At 47.3% G+C, this 21,592-nt stretch overlaps 1 protein-coding gene across 3 annotated transcripts in view; it reads left to right on the forward strand.

Moving 5' to 3' along the window:
• The first annotated feature begins 1,032 nt into the window (after positions 1 to 1,032).
• The window catches only part of GALNT15 (polypeptide N-acetylgalactosaminyltransferase 15), a 40,655-nt gene continuing 20,095 nt past the window's right edge, over positions 1,033 to 21,592 (forward strand). The window contains exons 1-3 of one of the 3 annotated variants that reach the window (XM_081071516.1): positions 1,033 to 2,263; positions 17,541 to 17,707; positions 20,313 to 20,517. In XM_081071516.1, coding sequence (XP_080927642.1) covers positions 1,734 to 2,263; positions 17,541 to 17,707; positions 20,313 to 20,517 — 902 coding nt within the window. In that variant the 5' untranslated portion in view covers positions 1,033 to 1,733. The remainder of the gene's footprint in view (positions 2,264 to 17,540; positions 17,708 to 20,312; positions 20,518 to 21,592) is intronic. The other 2 variants (XM_081071515.1, XM_081071517.1) reach the window with 2 other exon arrangements.

Below are 21,592 nucleotides of genomic sequence, written 5' to 3' on the forward strand. Positions count from 1 at the left end.
CACTTCTCACTATCTGCACTGATGCCACTTTGGTCCATGCCCTCATCATTCTTACTGGAAATCACCTTAGCTGGTCCCCTTCTTCTGCCCCCTGCTCCCCCACTGTCTAATCTTAACACAGAGCAATCCAGTTAAAATCCAAGTGGATTGTGTCTGCCCTTTGCTCACAACACTTAAAGGGCTCCCATCTCACCCAGAAGAAACCCCAAATGCCCTACACAGCCCTACATGATTCTCCCCTTACCTCTTATCGCTTCCACTTCTTTCATTCTGTTTCCTATCATGCTCCACCTTGCCCACTCTCTTCCGGCCGTGATGACCCTCTGCTGTTCCTCTAACAGGTCAGGCACACTTTTGCTTCAGGACCTTCGCATTTGTTATTCTCTCTGCCTAAAACGCTCATCCCCAGATAGCTGCCTAGCCCTCCTCCTTACACAAATGCTAACTCTTCTGTGAAATGTTCCCATGCCACTTACTGTCAAATTTCAACTTCTAGTCCATGATCTCCAGGCCCCATCCTTGCTCTATTTTTCCTTAGCTCTTATCACCATCTGATCTACTGTATATTTTAATAAATTACCTGTCTGTCTCTCCCACTAGAGTGTACCCCCCACGAGGCACAAATTTTTGTCTGTTTTATTCATTGCTACACTCCCAGCCCCCAGAATCGTTTTGGCACATGGCAGGTGCCTATTAATATTTGTTGGTTAAATGAAGGAAGTTTTATAACTGAAGGCGCCTAGTTTGCATTCAGATGCCCTTTTGGGCAGGAGGGGCTTACAAGAGCAGCGTCCCTCCTTTTCAGAAGGTCAAGGACAGTGGTCCTCAGGAAGGGAGGGAGAGTCTGGTTGAACTTTGCATATCACATGTGGGACACTGCGGGTGCAAATAGACAGCTAGTTCCTCGCATCTATGTCACATGTACAGCCTTTCTGAAATAAGGAGGGGATACTCTTTCCTGCCCCTTTGGGTCGGGCCAGAAGTCTTCCGAAGAATGAGATTCAAATCTGAACTCTTGGCCTGTTCCTGTTTGGGTTTGGTCCTGGCAGTGATGACTTTTATTTTCCTCTGGAGCTGTATTCCGTGGGGTTGTGCAAAGCCTGGGAACAGTGAGGGCATTAGGACCAGGAGTGAGACGCATGCCTGGCTCGGGCTGTGTCTGGCAGAGGGCTCTCAGCTGAGCACGGAGCTATGTGTGAAAGGAAATCAGGCACTGTCTGCCGGCTTCACATCTGTTGATCCGACCTGACTTGAAGCGTCCAAAGGAGGACGGCTGTCAGCTCTGCTGGACTGAGGACCCACCATCGCGCCCCCAGACATCGCGTAGCAACCTGACCATTCATGCAAGGGGGGAAACGAAACACATGGGACTAAACACCTGAGCAGAATGGAAATAATAATGTTTTCCCAAGGAGAAACAGGGGGTGAAAGGGGGCAGACAATTTAATTTGAAGTCCCTGTGAAGGGGCTTTCAGAAGGCAATGAAAGAAGTCCACTCAGAGAGGGCCTGAAGTGGGACCTGGGTCCCGTGTCTTTCTGATGCTAAGTGGAAGCCGGTCTTACACACGCTGTTGGCAAAGCCAAATGGGATAAAAGGATCAGGTTAAGTGACGGGCAAAATACTTCGAGGTGGCACCAGGAACCCAGGTGCTGCTGCAAGCTTGAAGGAACCTGGAGCAGGCGGAGAAAGCACACTTGAACATGACCTGTTGCATTTGGCAAGTTCTAGCAATATGCTCCTAAGGAAGCGATTCAGGCATGGACCGTGCAGGCTGCAATTCCTGCTGCTCTTCCTGATGCTGGGAGGCGTGCTGTTGATGGTAGCCATGCTGCACCCTCCCCCGCACGCCCTGCACCAGGCCGTCACAGCCCGGGCCGCCCAGCACAGCCCTGAAGCTGGGTACAGCCTGAACTTTGGGGAATCCCAGGAATGGGTGCTGGAGTCAGAAGATGAGGGCCAGGAGTATGGCCCCCTGGAGGACCTGCCGCCTTTTATTTCGCTGCGGGAGGATCAGCTGCTGGTGGCTGTGGTCTCACCCAGGGTCAGAAGGAACCAGAGCCAGGGCAGGAGAGGTGGCAGCTACCGGTTCATCAAGCAGTCGAACAGGAAGCTGGACCACGAGTCCCTAGAGAGGGACTGGGGAGCCGAGGAGGGTGACGGGGAGGTATCTGAAGAAGATGAGCTGACCCCAGTCGGCCTGGAGGAGGCGCTTAGCTCCCGCATCCCCCTGCAGAGGGCGCTGCCCGAGGTACGGCATCCGCTGTAAGTAAGGCCTCCTTCCCCTTCCTGCGGTACTGGGGCTTGCTCAGCAAACGTGGGCTACGAACTTTCTGCACCCCACCTCCACTATACCTAGGGCAGTGCTTCTTAAGGTGTGGCCCCGGGACCACCAACAGCAGCACTCACCTGGGAACTTGTTAGAAATGCAGAGTCTCAGAAACCACCCAGACCCACTGAATCAGAAACCCTGGGTGGGGTCCCGTGGCCTGTATCTAACTAGTCTTCAACCACTGTCCTAGAGAACAGAAAGGTAGCAACTCGTACTTGTTTCTTCTCTTCCCTGTCCTGGGGTCTAGTCTTTCTGATTCTGGATTATTGGGTCAAATAGCTTTATCTGTATCTAACGCAGGAGAGGTCTTTGAACAGATGTTCTCCAAGGCACCTTCCAGTTCTAATACTCTGACTCAAACACATTTTGATATTATAATTGTTACTAGTGTTTGTTTTTATTTTGCATCAAAATAACAATTGCAGATAATATTTATGTGGGTCTTGCCATGTGCCTGGCTTTCGTCTAAGAACTTTTCATGTGTTAACTCACAAGGTCCTTACAACTCTGTCCGATGGGTGCTAGTATTACCATCGTGCCTATTTTATCATTTTGAAAATAAGGCACAGAGAGAGCAGATGGCCTCTCACAGTCACACAGCTAGTAAGTGCCAAGGCGGGGATTTGTGTCTAGGCAGAAGCTGCAGTCTGCCTGAACTACCACTGTAAGCCACCTTCCTTAGTCCACTAGACTGAGGGGACAATTGCAGTGCCCAGGAACTGGAATACTGCACTGACGCAGCCTAACCTGGCAGGGTGGTCCCACCCTCAGGCGCAAGCTGGGAAGTGTGATGACATGTGGGCTGTGCCCAGGGGATGGTGGGCTCATCCTGTACACGCCTGCCTTCCTCCCCCTCCGCTATCACCATGGCTGACTGAAGAAAAGCTGGCCTGGTTACTAGCATCTAGGGGCAGTGCAGCTGGTCCATTTAAGTTAGCTAGGGCCCTGCCCTATAAGTCCCTGCTCTCCCCAGAGCCCCGAGAGTTTCCTGGGAAGCAAGCTGACCCTCCAACCATGTGGGTGAGAGGATCCATGTAGAGCAGCAGTTGGGAGCAGGACCACTGTTCTTTCCATCCTTCATGGGCTCCCGCTCAGCCTGGCTACTCGCCCACTCACTCTCACGACCCAGCAAATGCAGGACAACACATGAGCGTCACGCCTCCGTACATTGTGTGCCTCATTCACCTCCCCCTCGTCCCAACCCTGCTGTTCTGACTTCAGTTCTTGGCTTGAAAAGCTCTTTTCAGGAAACTCCCAGACCCAGCCAGGCCCACCCCCGTGCAGTTTTGTGCTCGGTGGAGTTTTAACTCATAACGCTCATTACAACTGAAGCTAAATGGCCATGGATGTGTTGGTTAGTTCAATGCCTGCTTTCCCTGCCATGCAGTGAGCCCATGGGTCCCAGCACACAGTAAAGAAATGATTGCTGAATGAGTGAATACAGAGTTTTCAATGATTGTTCATATGTTTTCGTCATTGGCCTAGAGAAAGAATGATTACCCTCATTTTGCCAAGAAGAAACATGTCCTCAAACAAGAGGTCTTTGGTTAGCAAAGGTGTGTGTGTATGTGTGTGTGTCTCGTTGTGCGTGTGTGCTATGCACACGCCTATCTGTGGGTACACTGTGTATGTGTGCTTGTGCGTGTGTGTTATGTGTGCATATGTGTTGTGTGTAGTACATGTGTACAGTGCATTACATCGTGCTGGTGTGCCTGGTACCTGTGTATGTTGTGTATGTAGTGTGATGTACACAGGTATGAGTTGTATGGTGTGTGTTGTCACGTATTTGTTGTGTGTTGCAGATACATATTTAGGAGTGTGTGCTGAATTTGTGTTATAAATGTGTTGTGCTAGTGGTACATGTGTATGTGTGCAAGTGTGTTGTGTGTCAGACGTGTGGTGTGAAGTGCATGGGTGTGTATTGTGTGTTTGATGTGAGTGTGGGTACACTTTGTGTTGTGTGTGATGTACGTATATGTATGTGCATGTGTGTGTGTGTGTGTGCACCATTTCACTGGTTGCCTCTTCAAACCAGGGAACCAACTCATCTCAGTGCGCCTGGGACTTCCCTGATTTTAGCGCTGAGAGCCCCTACAGGTCCCAGGCAAACCTGGACAGTTGGTCTGCGCGCTCCCAGGGTTTCACAGTCCTCACGGGACCACCTCCAGCGCTGTCCAGAGGTGTGTGGCGCCCTCTGCTGGCTGCAGCCGGTCTGTGTGGCCTGGGTACCCAGGCCCTGGCCTGCAGACTCCCTTCTCTAGTCTACACTTCAGGCGCTGGGGTCTTCCCTTCCCAGCACCCCTCCAGGATACACAAGGGATTCTCTGCACAGTGAGGCAATAAACCCCCAACCTCCGTCCAGGGTGACAGGATTCGCCTCCCACTACTTTAAAACAGGACCAAAATACAACCCACTAAGAACAGCCATGTATTAAGCATCTACTGTATGCAAGTCCTGCACTGCTGCTTTCCCAGAACACTAGACATCCCGCAGCTCTGCCTGCTGCTGAGTCACACACCATCATCCACCCCAGAGCTTCTCGCAAGCCCATCCTGACTCCTAACCCAGACAAGACCGGCTGGTCCCAATTCACAAACCCAAACCCCCAAACCAGACCCGGCCTTTGCTCATTTGGCCTATCTAAGCCACAAACCTTTTCTGAGAACCACTGAGTCATTGCTGGAGGTCAGTTTGAAAAGGGGTCATGAGAGGAGAGTTACCAATAATGCAAGACCAAAACAGAAAAAAATCACTGTAAGAGATCAATAGACAATCTCTGGAAAGAGAGGTAAAACTATCATGAACATTTATTAAGCACTTATTGTGCGTTCAGAATTCTGCTAAGTGGTGTTCTCTTGTTTTCATAATAAATCCAGAAGGTAGGTAATTTTATCATGTCCATTTTACGGATGAGAAAACTGAGGCACAGAAAAGAGAAGGGATTGGGGTCAGGTCATCTGACCAGATGTTTCTGACACCAAAGTCATGGTCTCTGTGTCATTATGCTGTACTTTCTGGGCAAGTCAAATGGGCTGGAAGTATTTCAAGTTTTTTCATCCATAAAATGGGGGCGCTCACACTGGTCCACAGGGAGACATGGAGGAGGATGTATGTCAGCATCCTTGGTAGCACCAAGGAGTTGGGAGCCACCTGGGCATCTCATCACAGGGCACCGCAGGAGCTGGGTGCAGCCCAGAGGTACTCTGCTAGGGCTAGAAGCAACACCCTCCTCAGTGCACAGTACTGATTGAGAGAGTCCTTCAAAGTACCATGTGGAGTGAAAAAGTAAGACACACGAATACCATATGATCTCACCTATGTGTGGAATCTAAAGAACAGAATAAATGAACAAACAAAACAGAAATAGACCCATAGATACAGAAAACAAACTGATGGCTGCCAGATGGGAAGGGAGCTTAGGGGATGAGTGAGAAAGGTGAAAGGATTAGAAAGTACAGATTGATAGTCACACAATAGTCCCAAGGATGTGAAATACAGTATGGGGAATGTAATCAATAATGTTGTAAAAACTTCTGTATGGTGTCAGATGGGTACTAGACTTAGGAGGGGGGATCATTTCATAAATTATATAAATGTCTAACCACTGCTCTATACACCTGAAACTAATATAAAATAATATTGAATGTCAATTATAATTAAAATATATGTATAGTCATGGGATGTAAAGTACAGCATAGGGAATATAGACAATGGTACTGTAATATCTGCGTACGGTGTCAGAGAGGTAGTAGACTTGTTAGGATTATCACTTTGTAAGGGGTGAAAATGGCTAATCATTATGTTGTTTTGTACACCTGAAAATAATAATAGTAATAATAATAATAATAATGTAAGATGCAGAAAGAGGGCTGTAGCACACCATCACCAGGGGAAATGTGAACTCCATGTACATCAACAATCCATTCTTTACAAGAACAGATGAAACACAATGGAATGGTTATGCTGTGGGGAGGGGAGGGCCCTGGAGGCAGGAGCGGGGATAAAAGTGAATGAATCCGTAGATGAAATAAAGAGAAGGGCCCATGATAATGCGACAGATTGAGGACTAAGATTGACTCAGCCCTTCCACGCTGCTGCCCAAGGGGGCGGGGAGGAACCAGCCTTGTTGCATGCAGCCTCCTGTCGCATTGACAGCTTCCAGGCTCTTCCAGGCCCAGCTCTCCTTTGATCATCCTGGCATCAGTTGTAGGGCAGTTAATGTCCAGGATCAAAGAGACTCCCCACTGAGAAAGTGCTTTGTAATCTCTCCTCCAGGCAGTGGCTCTGAAATCTGAGTGTATATCGGAACACCTAAGGGGGTTTGTTGAAATACAGATTCCTGGCCTCTGCCTGTATGGGTTCTGGCTCGGGTGGTCTAGGGTGGGGTCCAAGAATTTGATTTCTGTGAGTTCCTGAGTGCTCTGCTGCTGCTGCAAGACACTCTTTATACCAAGTAGGTCGGACAGAGCCATGCTTCTGAAATTTGAACGTGCATGCAAATCTTGTTAAAATTTGGAGTCTAATTTAACAATTCAGGGATGTGGCCCAAGATGCTACATTTCTATCTGGCTCCCGGTTGGTACCAGCACTGCTGGGCCACACAGACTTTTGAGCCTCAAGAGGCTACATCCCTGGTTCCCAAAAGTATGTGCATATCAGATTTCCCCCACATGGCTTGTTTAAAAATACCAATTTTTTTTATATCCCATCACTAGAGACTCTACATAATTCTAAGTTGGAGCCCAGTGATCTGAATTTTTAAAAGCTGATGCAGGACAGTTTGGGGAACCACGGGTCCAAAAGTGAGTGAAAGTGGATGGAGAGGTAGTAGAGTTCTGGAAGGTTCCATAGAGCCAATTGGGATTGGAAAATGGAGAAGAGAGGAACACAGTTTCCCTCATTACTGGGGGTTTTGTACATAAACATAAATGTTAGCTCAGCTGTAACTGGCTGTGTGCTCCTTATAACTTGCATTTAAGGTTGGGCCCATGTTTCCCTGGTTTATATACAAAGTCACATGCAACAGTGGACTTGGAGTTGAATCCTGGCTCCACCTTTACTATGTGACCTTGTGTCATCACTCAATTTCTCTGAGCCTCAGTTTCCTCAACTATAAAAGGGAGATAACACCCTTGCATTAGGTTAGAGACCAAGAAAGACTAAATGTGGATGATTTTTCACCCAATATTTAAGTCCAAACAGAAGCTTCCCTTCCCATATTCTTGAGTACAGGGCATAGGAGTGAGTTGGAAAGATGGCAGAAAGTTGGAGCAGGCAGCTGTGAGCATCACGTCATTGTCCTTTCTCTGATCAGCTATGTTCTGCCCCAGTGGTGGGTAATCATCACAAACTTGAGGCACATTGGAATTATCTAGAAAGTCTTAGAAACTACTCATACCCAGGTCCTACTTCCAGGGATTCTTATTTCATTGGTCTAGGGTGGGCCCTGGGTGTCCCCAGGTGGTTCTAATGTGCAGCCAGGGCTGAGAACCAGGGCTACCAGAAACCAGGTAGGCAACAGTATTTCACAGCCAGTGGGGAAAGACAGGAAGGGGTAGCTTCTCCATTGTTCCCTCCCTCCTGCCTGGTCCATCAGTTCCCACCAGGCCACCCCAGGATGGTTCTGCACCCCTTGTTGGCTTAGGGAGCCTGGGATGCAAAAGGGAAAGGAGACAGCTGAGAGGACATCCACAAATCTGAGCGAGTGGACTCGTCCTGGGTGAGGGGGTTGCAGTCAGGGAAGAGCAGGAATAAGCTGGGGCAGAGACCCAGGTAGGAGCTCAGTTCATCCTCTCTCCCCAGAAAAGAAGGAAAACAATCGAGTATGGTCAGTAGGAATGCTGGTTCTGGGGCCTGGCCAGACAAGTCACGAAAGGAACCCACAGACGCCAAGCTTTCGGCCCTGGAGACGAGTGTTAGCACAGCCAGGAGGAGTGCCTCCCCTGGATCTGCACTCTGGATTTGTCACCACTAAGTGGGGTTGTGGTGTAGACAGGGCTGAGTATAATCCCTTGAGATCAACCTCATGGTAGGCAGTGAGGTAGGGTCTCGCTTTGTGCTTCAAGTTGGCCTTGGATATCAGGTTAGAGTGGTCAGCCTGTCTTTTTCATTACTGGACATAATTGGTATTGCCCCAGTGCCACTCACAGTATGTCCTCAGACCTGCGGCATCAGAAATGCAGCCTCTCAGGTCCCACTCACACCTGCTAGATGATCATCTCGATTTTAACAAGCTCCCTTGTTAACGGTGATTTATATCCATGTTAAAGTTTTAGAATCACCCACAGCCCTGGCTGCACATTAGAATCCACTGGAGAGTTTTACAAATCTTCACGCCCAGGCTCCACCCCAGACCAACTAATTGCATACAATTCACTGAGACTTTCTCCTAAGTGATTCTAAGGTGCAGCTGGGCCAAGAACTACTGACAGGCCCTTTTAGGTGAAAAAGAACAGAGATACTCACATTACTTCAGGTAGGGTCACTGCAATTCTGCACAGGAAGTAAGGACAGGGACAGTCCAGGGGCAGCTGCAGGAGGCGCACAGCACGAGCAAGAAGAAGGCTGACAAGCCACAGCAGTTCCGGGACTGGGCCTTCCTGATGTCCTTAAGCAGCTGGTGTCCCTGGCACCTCCTGGCAATTCACCCTGCTAATATCTTGCCACTGACAGCCACTGTCCTGTACTCAAGCTGTGGTCCGGGATCAGCAGCATTGGCCTCACCTAGGAGCTCACTCACCAGAGATGCAAAACCTCAGGACCACCCCGCACCTCCTGGATCTAAGTCTGCATTTATGGAGATGCCGGGTGATGCCGTGCAAATGAACATCTGAGAAGCACTGGGCTACCTCTAGGATTCTGCTGCCTCATCTTTGGCTTACTGTCCATTCTACGACCTGCTACCAACTGCTGACCCTTTTCAGCAAACTTCTTTTTTTTTTTTTTTTTGAGAAAATATGAAGAATGTTTTATTTAATGTTATTATATCCCATGGCATACATATATAATTAAATATATATAATATACATATTAACATTATATATAACATTAAATATATATATATTCAAATACACACATTAACACACACACACAATAATTATGACTTCAAATTACATTGTCACCTATTTAAAACACTAATAATAATTGATTAATTCTTTTTTAAATTAATTTATTTATTTATTAGTTTCAGGTGTACAAGACAAGGTAATACTTAGACGTTCATCATTTATATCCCTCACACTGTGAACCCCCCTCCCCCCATCCACTATCCCTCCGACCTCACACTGAACCATCACATTATATATATAAAATTATAGTTGGCATTCATTAATGTTTAGCTTCTGGTGTACAATGCCATGATCAGGTATCCACAGTATCCCTGAGGTGGTCTCCCAAATAGGACGCATGTCCATCGGATACCCAATAAAATCTTTACAACATTATTGAATACCTTCCCCAAATTAATTTTCAAAAAAACCCTGAGGCCATCTTGTGGTTACCAGCTGCTTCCAAATCCCTTCACCTTTCCCCTTATCCCCAACCCCCTCCCACACACCCATCTAACCACTCTCGGTTTTTTCTCTGCGTCCCCAAAACTGTCTCTGATTAGTTCATTCACATAGTCTTTTCTTTAGATTCCATATATAAGTGAGATCATATGGTACTTGTCTTTCTCTTTCTGACTTATTTCACTTAACATAATGTTCTCTAGATCCATCCATATTGCTGCAAATGATAAGATTTCTTTCTTCTTTATGGCTGCGTAATACTCCATTGTATAAATGTACCACAGCTTCTTAATCCAGTCATCTACCGATGGGCATTTCGGTTGTTTCCATATCTTGGCTATTGTGTAAAGTGCTGCAATAAACATAGGAGTGCATACAGATTTTTGAATTGGAGTTTTGGATTTCTCCGGGTAGATGCCTAGGAGTGGAATTACTGGATCATAGGGTAGTTCCATTTTCAGATTCCTGAGATACCTCCATACTGTTTTCCATAGTGGCTGCACTAATCTGCAATCCCACCAACAGTGCACTAGCGTTCCCTTTTCTCCACATCCGCGCCAGCATTTGTTGTTTGTTGATTTATTGATGATAGCCATTTTGACTGGAGTGAGGTGGTATCTCATTGTGGTTTTTATTTGCATTTCTCTGATGGTTAGTGAGGTTGAGCATTTCTTCATATCAGCAAACTTCTTGAGATAGAGCATCTGGAAGGTTCACGTGGCCACTACCCAGGGAGGCTGGCCCTGTCAGGGGAACTAGTGCACCAGGACGCTTCTTAGGCCTCGGTCAGTATTCAGACTGGTGACTCCAATCAGTGCCCATCTCTGGTCCAGGGCTAGGGAGTCAGGATCAGAGCAGGGCCAAGATGCCCAGAGCACCCCAGAAGGATGCTGTGAGACTTCAAAGAACCCCCCCAAAGAAGGGGGCTGCATGCACCTTGCATGCACTGTAGGGAATACATGACAGGCTGACAGCATCAGTCTCAAGTGCAAGGTCCAGCCCTTCCCACACCTCTGTCTCATCCTTGAGCTCCTTTGTTCATCCCTCTAAGAGATCACCTCAGGCTGTGTCCCAGCCCTCCTCTCCCAAGCCCTGGCCTAGTAATTGGTGTTCTCAAGATGAACCACACCAGTTAGACAAGCTGGTCTGAGCATTGGAATTTTCTCAGAATGTAGGGAATTAGATTTATGGTATTACTCTCCTGTTTATATTGACAGCAAGCCTATACACTCCTTGAGAGCAAGAACGGTGTCTTCCTTCATTCACTGAACAAATATTTATTTAGCAGTTATTAATGGTGAGAAGGTGAGCAAGACCAGCCTTAACCCCTAGGAGATTGGAGTCATTGGGGGTTGTAAACACATGGCCAGGCTATTGCACGTGAAGGCTCAGGACTGAAATATGGAAATCCATCTGAGTTGGGGGGAGAAGGGGCTCTGCTGATTTGGTAAGAACTGGGGATCAGTTACCCCAACATAGCTTTAGCAAACCTGGCAGAAACCTTCCTACTCTGGCCCAACAAAGGGAGGGTGGGGGAGTGTTTGTGCCACCGCCAGGCCATCTGGTGCAGTGCTGTGACTCACTCCCTTTGAATCATCACTCAAATGTATTTTCCCAGTTCACACGGGATCCTGGAGCTGCATGAAGAGAGGGTGAGCATCTGTGTGTAAACACAGACCTGAACTCCTCTGATGTTGGAGCGCGATGCTGTAAAGCTAACATTTCTTGAGCAGTTCTCTTGGGCCAGGATGATCCCTTTTAATCCAGGCAGCATCCCTGGGCTGGAGAAAGGTATTACCATCCCCATGCTGGCTAATTAGGGGATGGAAATGGCAGAGCCAGGATTCAAAGCCAGGTTGATTTGATTCCAAAGCCCCCGACATTTCCTCTCCTCTGCTGTCACTCAGAAGATGGACAAATAAGATCAGTGTGTGCGTGTGTGTATGTTGGGGGGGTGCTTTTGGACACGTGTGTGTATACAAACTGAGATAGTGAAATTGTCACCTGATACGTGGCTGAAGGACAAAGAAAGCAGACCCATTATTTAATAATGAAAACCCGTGTTCCTTCATGGCTTCTCTCCATGAGTACCTGGTCACATGTGGACATTGTGAAGCAATGTCCAAAAGCCATGTGTGAGCACTGCCTCATTGATTTCCTCAGCAAAGCCATGGCATAGCCCAGATAGAACCGGACTGTGCACCCCCACCTGGCAGAAAAAATCTGAAGTGCAGAGAGGTGCTGAGCTGCCCAAAGCCCCTTGTGTGGACCACTTAGCTTTGGCTCTTGTTTGTTTATCTACCTACTTTATTCCCTCAAAGGATTTGAAGATACATCATAAAATTGAAAAATCGCTATTAATACGCTTTAGAATACCTGTCCTTCAGTTCCTGGTACGTGCTAAGCCCCTTCCACCTCCAGGCCTTGGCAAACACTGTGACATCTGCCAGAAACACCGTTTCCCACCCCACATGCCTTCTCTGGACTGTGTCCTACCCCCTCTACGGGTCTCGCCTTTCATTTCATGGCCCCACTCCTTGAGCATCTCTTTGGAGCACTCACTACAGTTGTTGAATAATTATTTGGTTATCTGTTTAATAGAATATAAATTCCATGACATCATAGTTTGACGTCCCCCAAAAGCAGACCCCGAGACAAGGATTTGTTGTGCAGGTGATGCCAGGGAGCCGTAGGAAAGGGACTGGGAATGTGGAGCAGAGAATAGAAGGCAGTCAATGGAAGGTGTGTTTTGAAGGCAGTTACCTCTGTGGACAGCTAGAGCTCAGCCCTGCAGGGGAATCTGGGAATCGGTGTGGAACACACATCTCATCATTACTCACCCCCAGGGTTGAGGTTGCTGGATATAAATACACCCGTTTTACAGATGAGAAAACTGAAGTTAAGTAAATGCATGCTCAAAAAGGACTTACTGGGATTGAAAAGATGGCTAAAAATGAGAACGGATTACTATAGATGTAACTGGGTCTGTGAATCTGGAAATGATTGAAAGGAAGGATGGTTAATCACATGGTTGTGTTGCTTACCCAAGTCGCATAAGGACAGATCCAGGGTTCCGAACTCAATCTCAAGGCTTGATCTCTAGCCTCTTGACATACAGCCTCTTCCTAAGATGCTCTAAGCTGACACAGTTTTTGAACAAGGTGAATGGAGTTGCAGTTTGGCTGCTCTCAGGGTATCACATGTCACACCCTTCTCCACTCTGTGCTACTACCTGGACCCACCAGCATAGACAGGCCTCATCCCATTTGCCCATCCTCACAAGGCTCAGTGCCACCCACAGGCTGATGAAGTCCATCCCGGGGATGGTGACCATGGAGCCTCATAAGCTCATACATATATATATTTGGTACCCGTTCCTTCCACTGGTATCTGGGGACTACACAGCTTGCACCACCCACAGGCCTCCCCTTCCCGGTCACTCCACCCACCGGAAACCTTCAGTCCCTGGCTCCTCTGAAAAACATCGATCAGGCTTGAGACACAAGGCCTTGCCCAACCTGTGTTTATAATATTTAGCATTTTACTCCAGAGCCATGTTGAGGGGACTGGGCTTTCTCACAAACCACAGGATCCACTCAGAGCCCACACTTATTCTTCCCCTGAAACACCAGATTATTTCCACGGTTATTTTCAGCTTTCATCTCCCAGCAGTTTTGCAGTTGCCTAAAGAGATGCCCCAAATCTACCCATTTATCTTGAAGGCTGTGCGTGCGTCTCCCTGTGGAGCAGGTAATGGGTCCTTTCTGAGCTGATGCCAGGACACCTACCTCTACAGCTCAGGGAAGCATCTCCTTTAGCCTTGTAATAGCTTTCAAAACCCACTCGGCCTTTCAAAATCCTTAGCAGCCTATTAAATTTATCCCAGTCACACTCATTGCTTATTTATCTGTTAGCCATCCTCTCTCACTGTGAAGAGAGAGCACAGTTCTATTTATTCATAAAACTTAGGAAATCCTGGTGCAAGAGAGATGGAAGGAGAGGAAGGGAGTCATGGAATTCTCTTTACAACTCTTGGTCTCCTGCCTCTTCCTCCTCCTTTCCCGCTCTCCTACCTGAAGAGGGCCCCGAAGAGCCAAGAACGCAGAATTTCATGGCTGGAAGAGCCTTAGGGACCCATCTTTGTAGTAACAGTACATCTTTTAATAATGGCAGCAAATACTTACACAGTGTTTACTCTGCCAGCCGCTGCTCTCAAGGCTTTATGAAAGCCATTTCATCATCACAGCAGCCCTACGAAATGGATGCTATTATTACCATCCTGAGGAAACCAAAGCACCAAGAAGCTAAGCGACTTGCCCAGGGTCATGTTCACTGTTCACAGCTAGGAGGTGGCAGAGTTCCAGTTTCTTCGCCTGAATCATCAGGCTAGACTGCCCCTCTGCAGACACCTGAGGACAAAGAGAGGAAGTAGGTTGCCCTGGGTCACTGGCCATTTAGCAGAGCAGAAAGCTCTCCAGGCTCCTGACTTTGAGGAATGTGCGAGAAGTTTGATCTTAAAGAGCTAGAATTTCAATTAAGAATCTCTTTCATTGATGGAGTCCCTACTATGCTCCAGGTTCTGTGTTAAGAAACTGTTCCTTATAAAAGCTTTGAAGTGGGAGCTGTTGGCATTGTGCAGATGTGGAAAACCAAACCTCTGAAAGTACTTCCGAGGTGTCTGATGCTATATTGTAGAGTGGTTGTTGAAAGATCGTTATATTTTACAAAGATGGTGACCATGCTAATCACATCTTATCTTTCTCCAAGAATGCTCTAAAATAGCCTTTGCCTATTGGGTACCTATAATTATTTTTCAATTCTCACAACAGGCCCCCAAAATAAATATTATCTTTATTTTTCAGGTGAGGAAACTGAGGTTTATAAATATTGAATATATTACCCAAGGAAACTTAGAAAGCATCATGGTGAAGATTAAAATCTAAACACATCTGGTCTAAGCTCTTTGACTGCCTTATTACGAGGAAACACACACTCAGGCACCACACACTTGTATTGCTTCTGGTCCCCACAGTCTCTGGATTGGGGTACAGAAAGGGGCCAGTCCCTTGGGAAAGCATGGCCTTATTTTGTCCTGTGGTGACGGACTTTGGTTCCTAGAAAATTGCACCCACGGGAATTCTATACCCTGGCCTCTCTGTTCCAAAATTCCTCTCCTATCTGAGTTGGGAAACAGTCAGCCTCCTGGCAATTGCCCAAGTAATGTTTTAGGGTTTTTTGGTACCCACTGAGTTTACTGAGGCGAGATTTATTTTATGGCCCCCAAGGCCCCAGTCCTAGGACCTCTGGATTTGCCTGTACCCACACACAATCACAAAGGAAGTGAAGAGGACACAAAGGAAGTTTAGAACCTGTTCATGAGCAGTTATAGAGCAATTCTAAAGACAAAGTGGAAATTCTCAAAGTCTGGTGGGTTGTTGGAGGAAAGCTCTCCCCCTTCCCAGGGCATGGGGAGAGGAAAAGGGGACTACAGGATATGCGAGAGGCTAGAGAGGGTAAAAGAACTCAGCAAAGACTGCAGCATGTGCTGGGAGACTTAATTATCTCCCTAAAAAACCTTACAGGGAACCAGTTCCACTTTGGACGTGTTATTTGAACAGCCTTGAAATCAGATTGTAAAAGTGCATATAAAGTTCATTATTTTATTTGTCTTTGGGATATTTCTAAGGACACTGTCTTCCATTTAGGGACTTCTTTCTGAAGTCCATAGACATTGCCTTTAAAAATCATTGCTAGATGTAAAAACTGACGAAATCCAAATAAGGTCTGTATTTTGAGTTGATAGTGTTGAATGACGTCCAGTTCCTGGTGTTGAGCATTGCGGATGGTTATGTAAGATGTTATTACTGGGCGCAGCTGGGCGAAGATAATACAGGAACGCTCTACTGTTCTTGTAACTTCTTTTGAGTCTTAAACTATTTCAAACTAATAAGTTGTAAATTATGTTTTAAAAAAAGATATTAGAAGGAGCGTCGCTCTTTTCCCTAAAATATCTGGTATGTAACTTTTCTGTTGGTGACAATTCTGTTGCAGAATAAATCTCCCATTTTACTCGGGCTACCAGGAAGCTCAGAGTCAAATTTAAAATTCACTCTAGAAAAACCAAAGGCCTATGGCCTATATATTTATGTCCTTCTCCCAGTGTTGACTTTCTACACTTTTATATTTCCCTACTCCTGACTTTTCATCCCCATTTTTATTTTGCCATTATTGTATTGTACATATTTTTGTGAGTGACTTCAAATCCTTTACAGAAAGGAAGAATGTCTGAATACATGAATTAATAAAATAATTGGCACAGCTAGTTAATGAGATGGTCAGGTGCTTGTGTGTTTTTTTTTGTTGTTGTTGTTTTGTTTTTTAATTATCAGGAATTCTGCTTTACTGTTACCTTAAGGCACATAATTAGTGTCAATTTCCCCCTCCCCCAATAGGATTTTGTACTGAGAGTCACATGCAGATTTACTGCTCAATGAGAATTTCAGCTCTGGTTTCAACCAAGGAGAATTTCAGCCAAGCTCAGTTAACGAGCAGCCTGGGCTGACACTATTTCAGATGGTGTTTCCCTCGGGCAGAGCCCGTCTGCTTGTCACTCTGCCTGCAGCTCCACCATCGTAGATGCCTTTAGATGTTAGAAATTTGGGGTCCTTGAGACAATCCCTATTCAAAAGCAAATACTCTTCAGAGAAGGGAGATGGTTTTAACAGCTGCAACCTAGAAAGAAGCACCTTGGAAATGCGTTTTAGGAAAGGGCCTTTGTGAACAACTGTGAGCCACGCCCTATTCCATGTATCGGGTTGTTATAATTCATTCCACTGTGGACTCACTCAGAACTCTCCATAGACCCAATGCAAAGCAAATATGGAGCACCCAACTCACCTGGAGAGAAGCGGGGAACCAGATAGCTTCCCAGCAGAGGTAACGCCATACACCCCCATCTATTCAGCCATGAGCCAGCAAAGTGGAAAGGACGTGATAGCTTTGAAGGAAAATATCTAGCTCTGCTACTTACCAGTAATATGGTCTTTAATGAGTCTTGCCTTCTTCTGAGCCTCAGTTTCCTCATCTGTAAAATGGGTAATTCACAGACTTGGTACGGGGTGAACATGCAGTAATGTGTATAAAGGGCCTAGCACAGTGTCTCGCATATTGTTGGCATTCACAAATGTTTAATCTTTATTCCTTTTTAAATAGTAATAATACTAATGACAAACATTTATTATGTGCCAGATGCTGTCCTAGGCTGTAAGAACACAAAAATGAGGAAAGTAGTGTTCCTGCTCTTAAACGGATGGCAATTTGTGTTCATAGGACACTTATTATGTACATCATCCTATTTAGGCCTCACATTAACCAGCTCGATGAGAATGTTACAGATTGGGACAGTCACCTCCTGAGAATTGTGGCAACGCCTCTCAGCAGCTACCAGAGAGGCATGAATTAAACATTGTAAAGAAGCTCTTGGGAGCTGAGGATCAGGAGATAGTAGACAGCATTGCTATGGGGGCAAAATGGGCTCTCTTTATGTGGAAAGTTTAAGAAAACCCAGGGAGAGCTGTTGAACTGGGAGGAGAATCATGCAGTTGGAGCTGCCCCAGCCAGGGCCTGGGGAGCGAGTTCAAAGATGTTGAACACTTCTTGTGGCCTTTCTTCCCCATGGCTTCCTGGTTTGCATCCCTGTAGGTGTCTGCAGCAGCACCCTGATGACAACCTGCCCACAGCCAGTGTCATCCTCTGTTTCCATGACGAGGCCTGGTCCACCCTCCTGAGAACCGTACACAGCATCCTGGACACAGCACCCAGGGCTTTCCTGAAGGAGATCATCCTCGTGGACGACCTCAGCCAGCAAGGTGGCTGCGGGCTTCCTCCAGCCTCCCTTGGGTGGGACGGAATCCCGGGAGGGTCCCATGAAAACCCTGGGTTTGGGAACCTGTTTAGGAAAGGTTCCCAGAAGCAGACCCCCAGATGAGGGTGCAGGTGCAGGTAAGTCTTGACTGAAGGGCCCTTGGGACAACCCGTATGGAAGTGAGGGAAGAGGACAGAGAAGGTGACGCAGACAAGCAAGACGAGGGTCACTCCAGCAAGGGTCACTTCCATGAAGGTCTCCTCTGGGCCCCAATCTCCACACAGTCCAATCAGCTTCTGCCCAAGATACTCAAGAATCACAAGGACTGGTCATTTTGTGTGTGCTCCCTGCCTCCTAGACACTGGGTGAAGCACTTAACAAGTATTAGCCATTAAATCATCCTTGTTTAGTCTAATCCACTCACTTCCCAGATGAGGAAACTGAGGCCCAGAGAACAGAAATGACCAGAGCTGAGTCGTGCCAAGTGCAGCAAAGTTCCACTGACAGGAAACTCACTACTGGGGACCAGCCCATTGCATGGGTGGGTACCTAAAAGAAGATGGAGACAGAGAAAACGCCGGCCTGACTTCTAAGTTGGTGGTTCTCAACCTAGAATCACGTGACAAGCATCAGAATCACGTGACAAGCTTGTTAAAACACTGATTGCTGGGCCTAACCCTAGAGTTTCTGGAGCTGGCATTGGGCTCAGGAATGTGCATTTCTAACAAGCTCCCAGGTGACACTGATGCTGCTGGCCCATGGACCACACTTTGAGAACCACTGCTCTTGTCTTTGGCTGGGGCCTGATGACTCTATTTCTGGCTCAGCTAAATGGCCTACAGAAGCCCTTCCTGGCCTTGTGGGGAGACAGACCGCTGCGAGGGAAGCTGAGCGTTGTGAGGTCTGCCAAGTACTGTCCTAAGGGGAATAACAGAGGATGGGATAGAGTTGCCAGGTGTTTTTGTTCGTTTTTCCCAAAGTTGAGAATTTGCCCAGCCTGCCATAGTGGAGTCAGACTAGCCAGAGGCCTCAGGAGTGCATGGGTTTGCTGAGATGCATCTGAATGTATGTTAGGCAAATGAGCAGGTCATGGGCTGTGCTGAGTTGGCTGGCAAAAATGGCCCAAAGACTCTCCAACCCTCAGCTGGGGCAGTGTCCTCCCAATGGCACACCTGTGTTCCCTCCTCCATCAGCTGATGATCCGTGTTATGTCAGTATCCCTTGGGAGACTTCCCTTCTCCTTTCATGTAGAGAGGCAAAGGCTCTGGGCCCTGCGGATGTGGGCTACCTGCAATGTCCTCAGCTTCTTCTGCTTTCCACCGACACATACTTGGAGTGTGGCTGTTGGCCTCATAATCACAAGGAGGCTGCTATGCCTCTGAGCATCACATCCATATTCCAGGCAGGAAAAGGGTAAAAAACAGAGAGGCAGAAACCAGACAAGTTTGTCCTTTTAGAAAAAAACCAGTAAAACCGTAGTTATCCAGAATCCTCTCACTCAGTGTATTTCTATCAGAGTTGGATCAAAATGCTATTACTAGCAGCTAGGGAGTTGTGGTAGATGAGTGCCCTGAAGAAATCAGGTTTCTGTTAGTGAGGTGGAAGGGGAGAATAAAACAACTAACAATGCTCAATACAGTGGAGTCACCGAGGGCCTGGCTCTTGGAGTCCAAGTTCAGAAATTTTAAGAGCTTCACGAACAGACGTCCTTCTCTAGGGAATGGACTTGGAGCTAACAAGCTTCCAGAAAAACAATTACCAAGCAATCGGTACAACCTTTTACCACTGAGAAGTGCAACAGCCAAGTGACTGGGAATCCTTATGTCCACTGCTCAGGACAGTTCCCCTGCAAAAAATCCTCCCTGGGGAACCAGCCGCCACATTTCATGGGCCCTTCTGTCTTTGACTTCCTTGATCACTGTCTTAGGTCGGGTTCCTTAGAAGCAGAGTCTGAGATGGGGCATGTGATTTGGGGGGATGTACTCTCCGGGGAACTCTGTATGGGAATGGGGGAAGCAGGAGAGGCAGACGGAGGAGCAGAACAAAAATATATGGTTTCAGATGAAGTCCACAGTCTGATCCCATGGGGAACTCTGTAGTTCCCCTAAAGTAAAGTAAACTTTACTTTAGGATCTGTCCTGCCTTGAGGCAAGGGAGTGGGATTTTGTGTCCCTGCCTTGGTTGGTCTGACTCTGGGCACATTCTGGAGAGGCAGGTCTAATACCCAGCGTTCAGGGAAGGATGCAATCGCGGTTAGCAGCGAAACCACAGTAGCTGGGGACATGCAAACCAAACCAAAGCAGTAAAGGCATCCCAGGGCATCTGAGACGGGCACCAACAGCCTCACTGCTATGTTTAGAGAAGGTTAGCAAATTCTCTCCTCTCCTGGTTTGATGGCTCCATGCCTCCTGATTGTTACTGGAGAGGATCCTGACCCACCCCAAACTAATGAAACAACAACCACACTGTCATGATGTATCTCATTCTCGGCCGTTGTGCTCACCACAGCTCCCAGGAGAGAACCGCGGACGCCAATGCTAGTGATGGTCATTGCACTCTCACTGGCGTGGCCTCTGTGACCCCACTGACCACAACCCTGTCGATTCCAGGACAGCTCAAGTCTGCTCTCAGCGAATACGTGGCCAGGCTGGAGGGGGTGAAGTTGCTCAGGAGCAACAAGAGGCTGGGGGCCATCAGGGCCCGGATGCTGGGGGCCACCAGGGCCACTGGGGATGTGCTGGTCTTCATGGACTCTCACTGCGAGTGCCACCCAGGCTGGCTGGAACCCCTCCTCAGCAGAATAGCTGGTGACAGGTAATTCATCCCCTTGGGATCTGGGGAGCCAGAGGTGGGAGTGGGAGATGTCATGCGGGGGACCCTGCTCGCTGCGCCATTTGTCGTGCAGGGTCTCAGCTCCCACTCCCCGCCCAAGAACGCAGGACACGGTAAGGCCAAAAAGGAACACCCATGGAGCCATAGATAGGGGAATCAAACCAATATATTCTTGCTGGCGGCTGGGCTGAAGACACAGGAAGCAGGATCTACATAATCTGCCTAACAGCAGTCCGCGCTTGCCAGCCACCATCTTCTTGCTAGCCCCCATTCTCCTCTCTGCTAGTGTAGCCACAGCCGTTATATTAGTGGCCAATGGCCTACGGGTTACAGCTGACGGCCAACTAGCCACAGCTGCTGGCATCTGATCACAGTTGATGGCCATTTACTACCCGAGCCAGCACCTTTCTATGTGAGGCCGAGAGCCTGGAAACTGCTTTTTTGGGGTTTTGTCCCCACAGGAGAAATAGGCTACAGCTTCAGCCACTCATAGAACATCTCCCCTCCCCCCAATTAAAAAAGTGCCTGAGTCTCCACCATTAGAGAGCGACATAGTCTTAAGGGTTTTTCAGCTGTTTGAGACTTTTAGGAAGCAGAGGGAGGTAGAGTTAGAAGGGAAGTTAGAGTCTTCTAGTTTATTTACCGTGTTTTATAGATACAGAAGCTAAGGCCTGGAGAACAGCTTCTATTAGGTTGTAAGTACTGCTGGGAAGGGCAACACCTTACCATGGTTATCACTACCTTTGGTGAAAAGTCAGACATCTTATTTTATTTTTTAATTTTTCAATTACAGGTAACATTCAATATTATACTAGTTTCAGGTGTACAGCATAGTGGTTAGACATATATGAATAACTTAAGGAAGGATTGCCACAATAAGCCTAGTACCCACCTGGCACTATACGTAGTTATTACAATATTATTCTCTATATTCCCTATGCTGTACTTTACATCCCTATGAGTATTTTGTAACTGCCAATTTGTACTTCTTAATCCCTTCACCTTTTTCACCCAGCCCCTTGACCCCCATCCCACCTGACAACTGTCAGTCTGTCCT

Source organism: Rhinolophus hipposideros (genome assembly GCF_964194185.1).
Source record: "Rhinolophus hipposideros genome assembly, chromosome: 14".
Taxonomy (NCBI): domain Eukaryota; kingdom Metazoa; phylum Chordata; class Mammalia; order Chiroptera; family Rhinolophidae; genus Rhinolophus; species Rhinolophus hipposideros.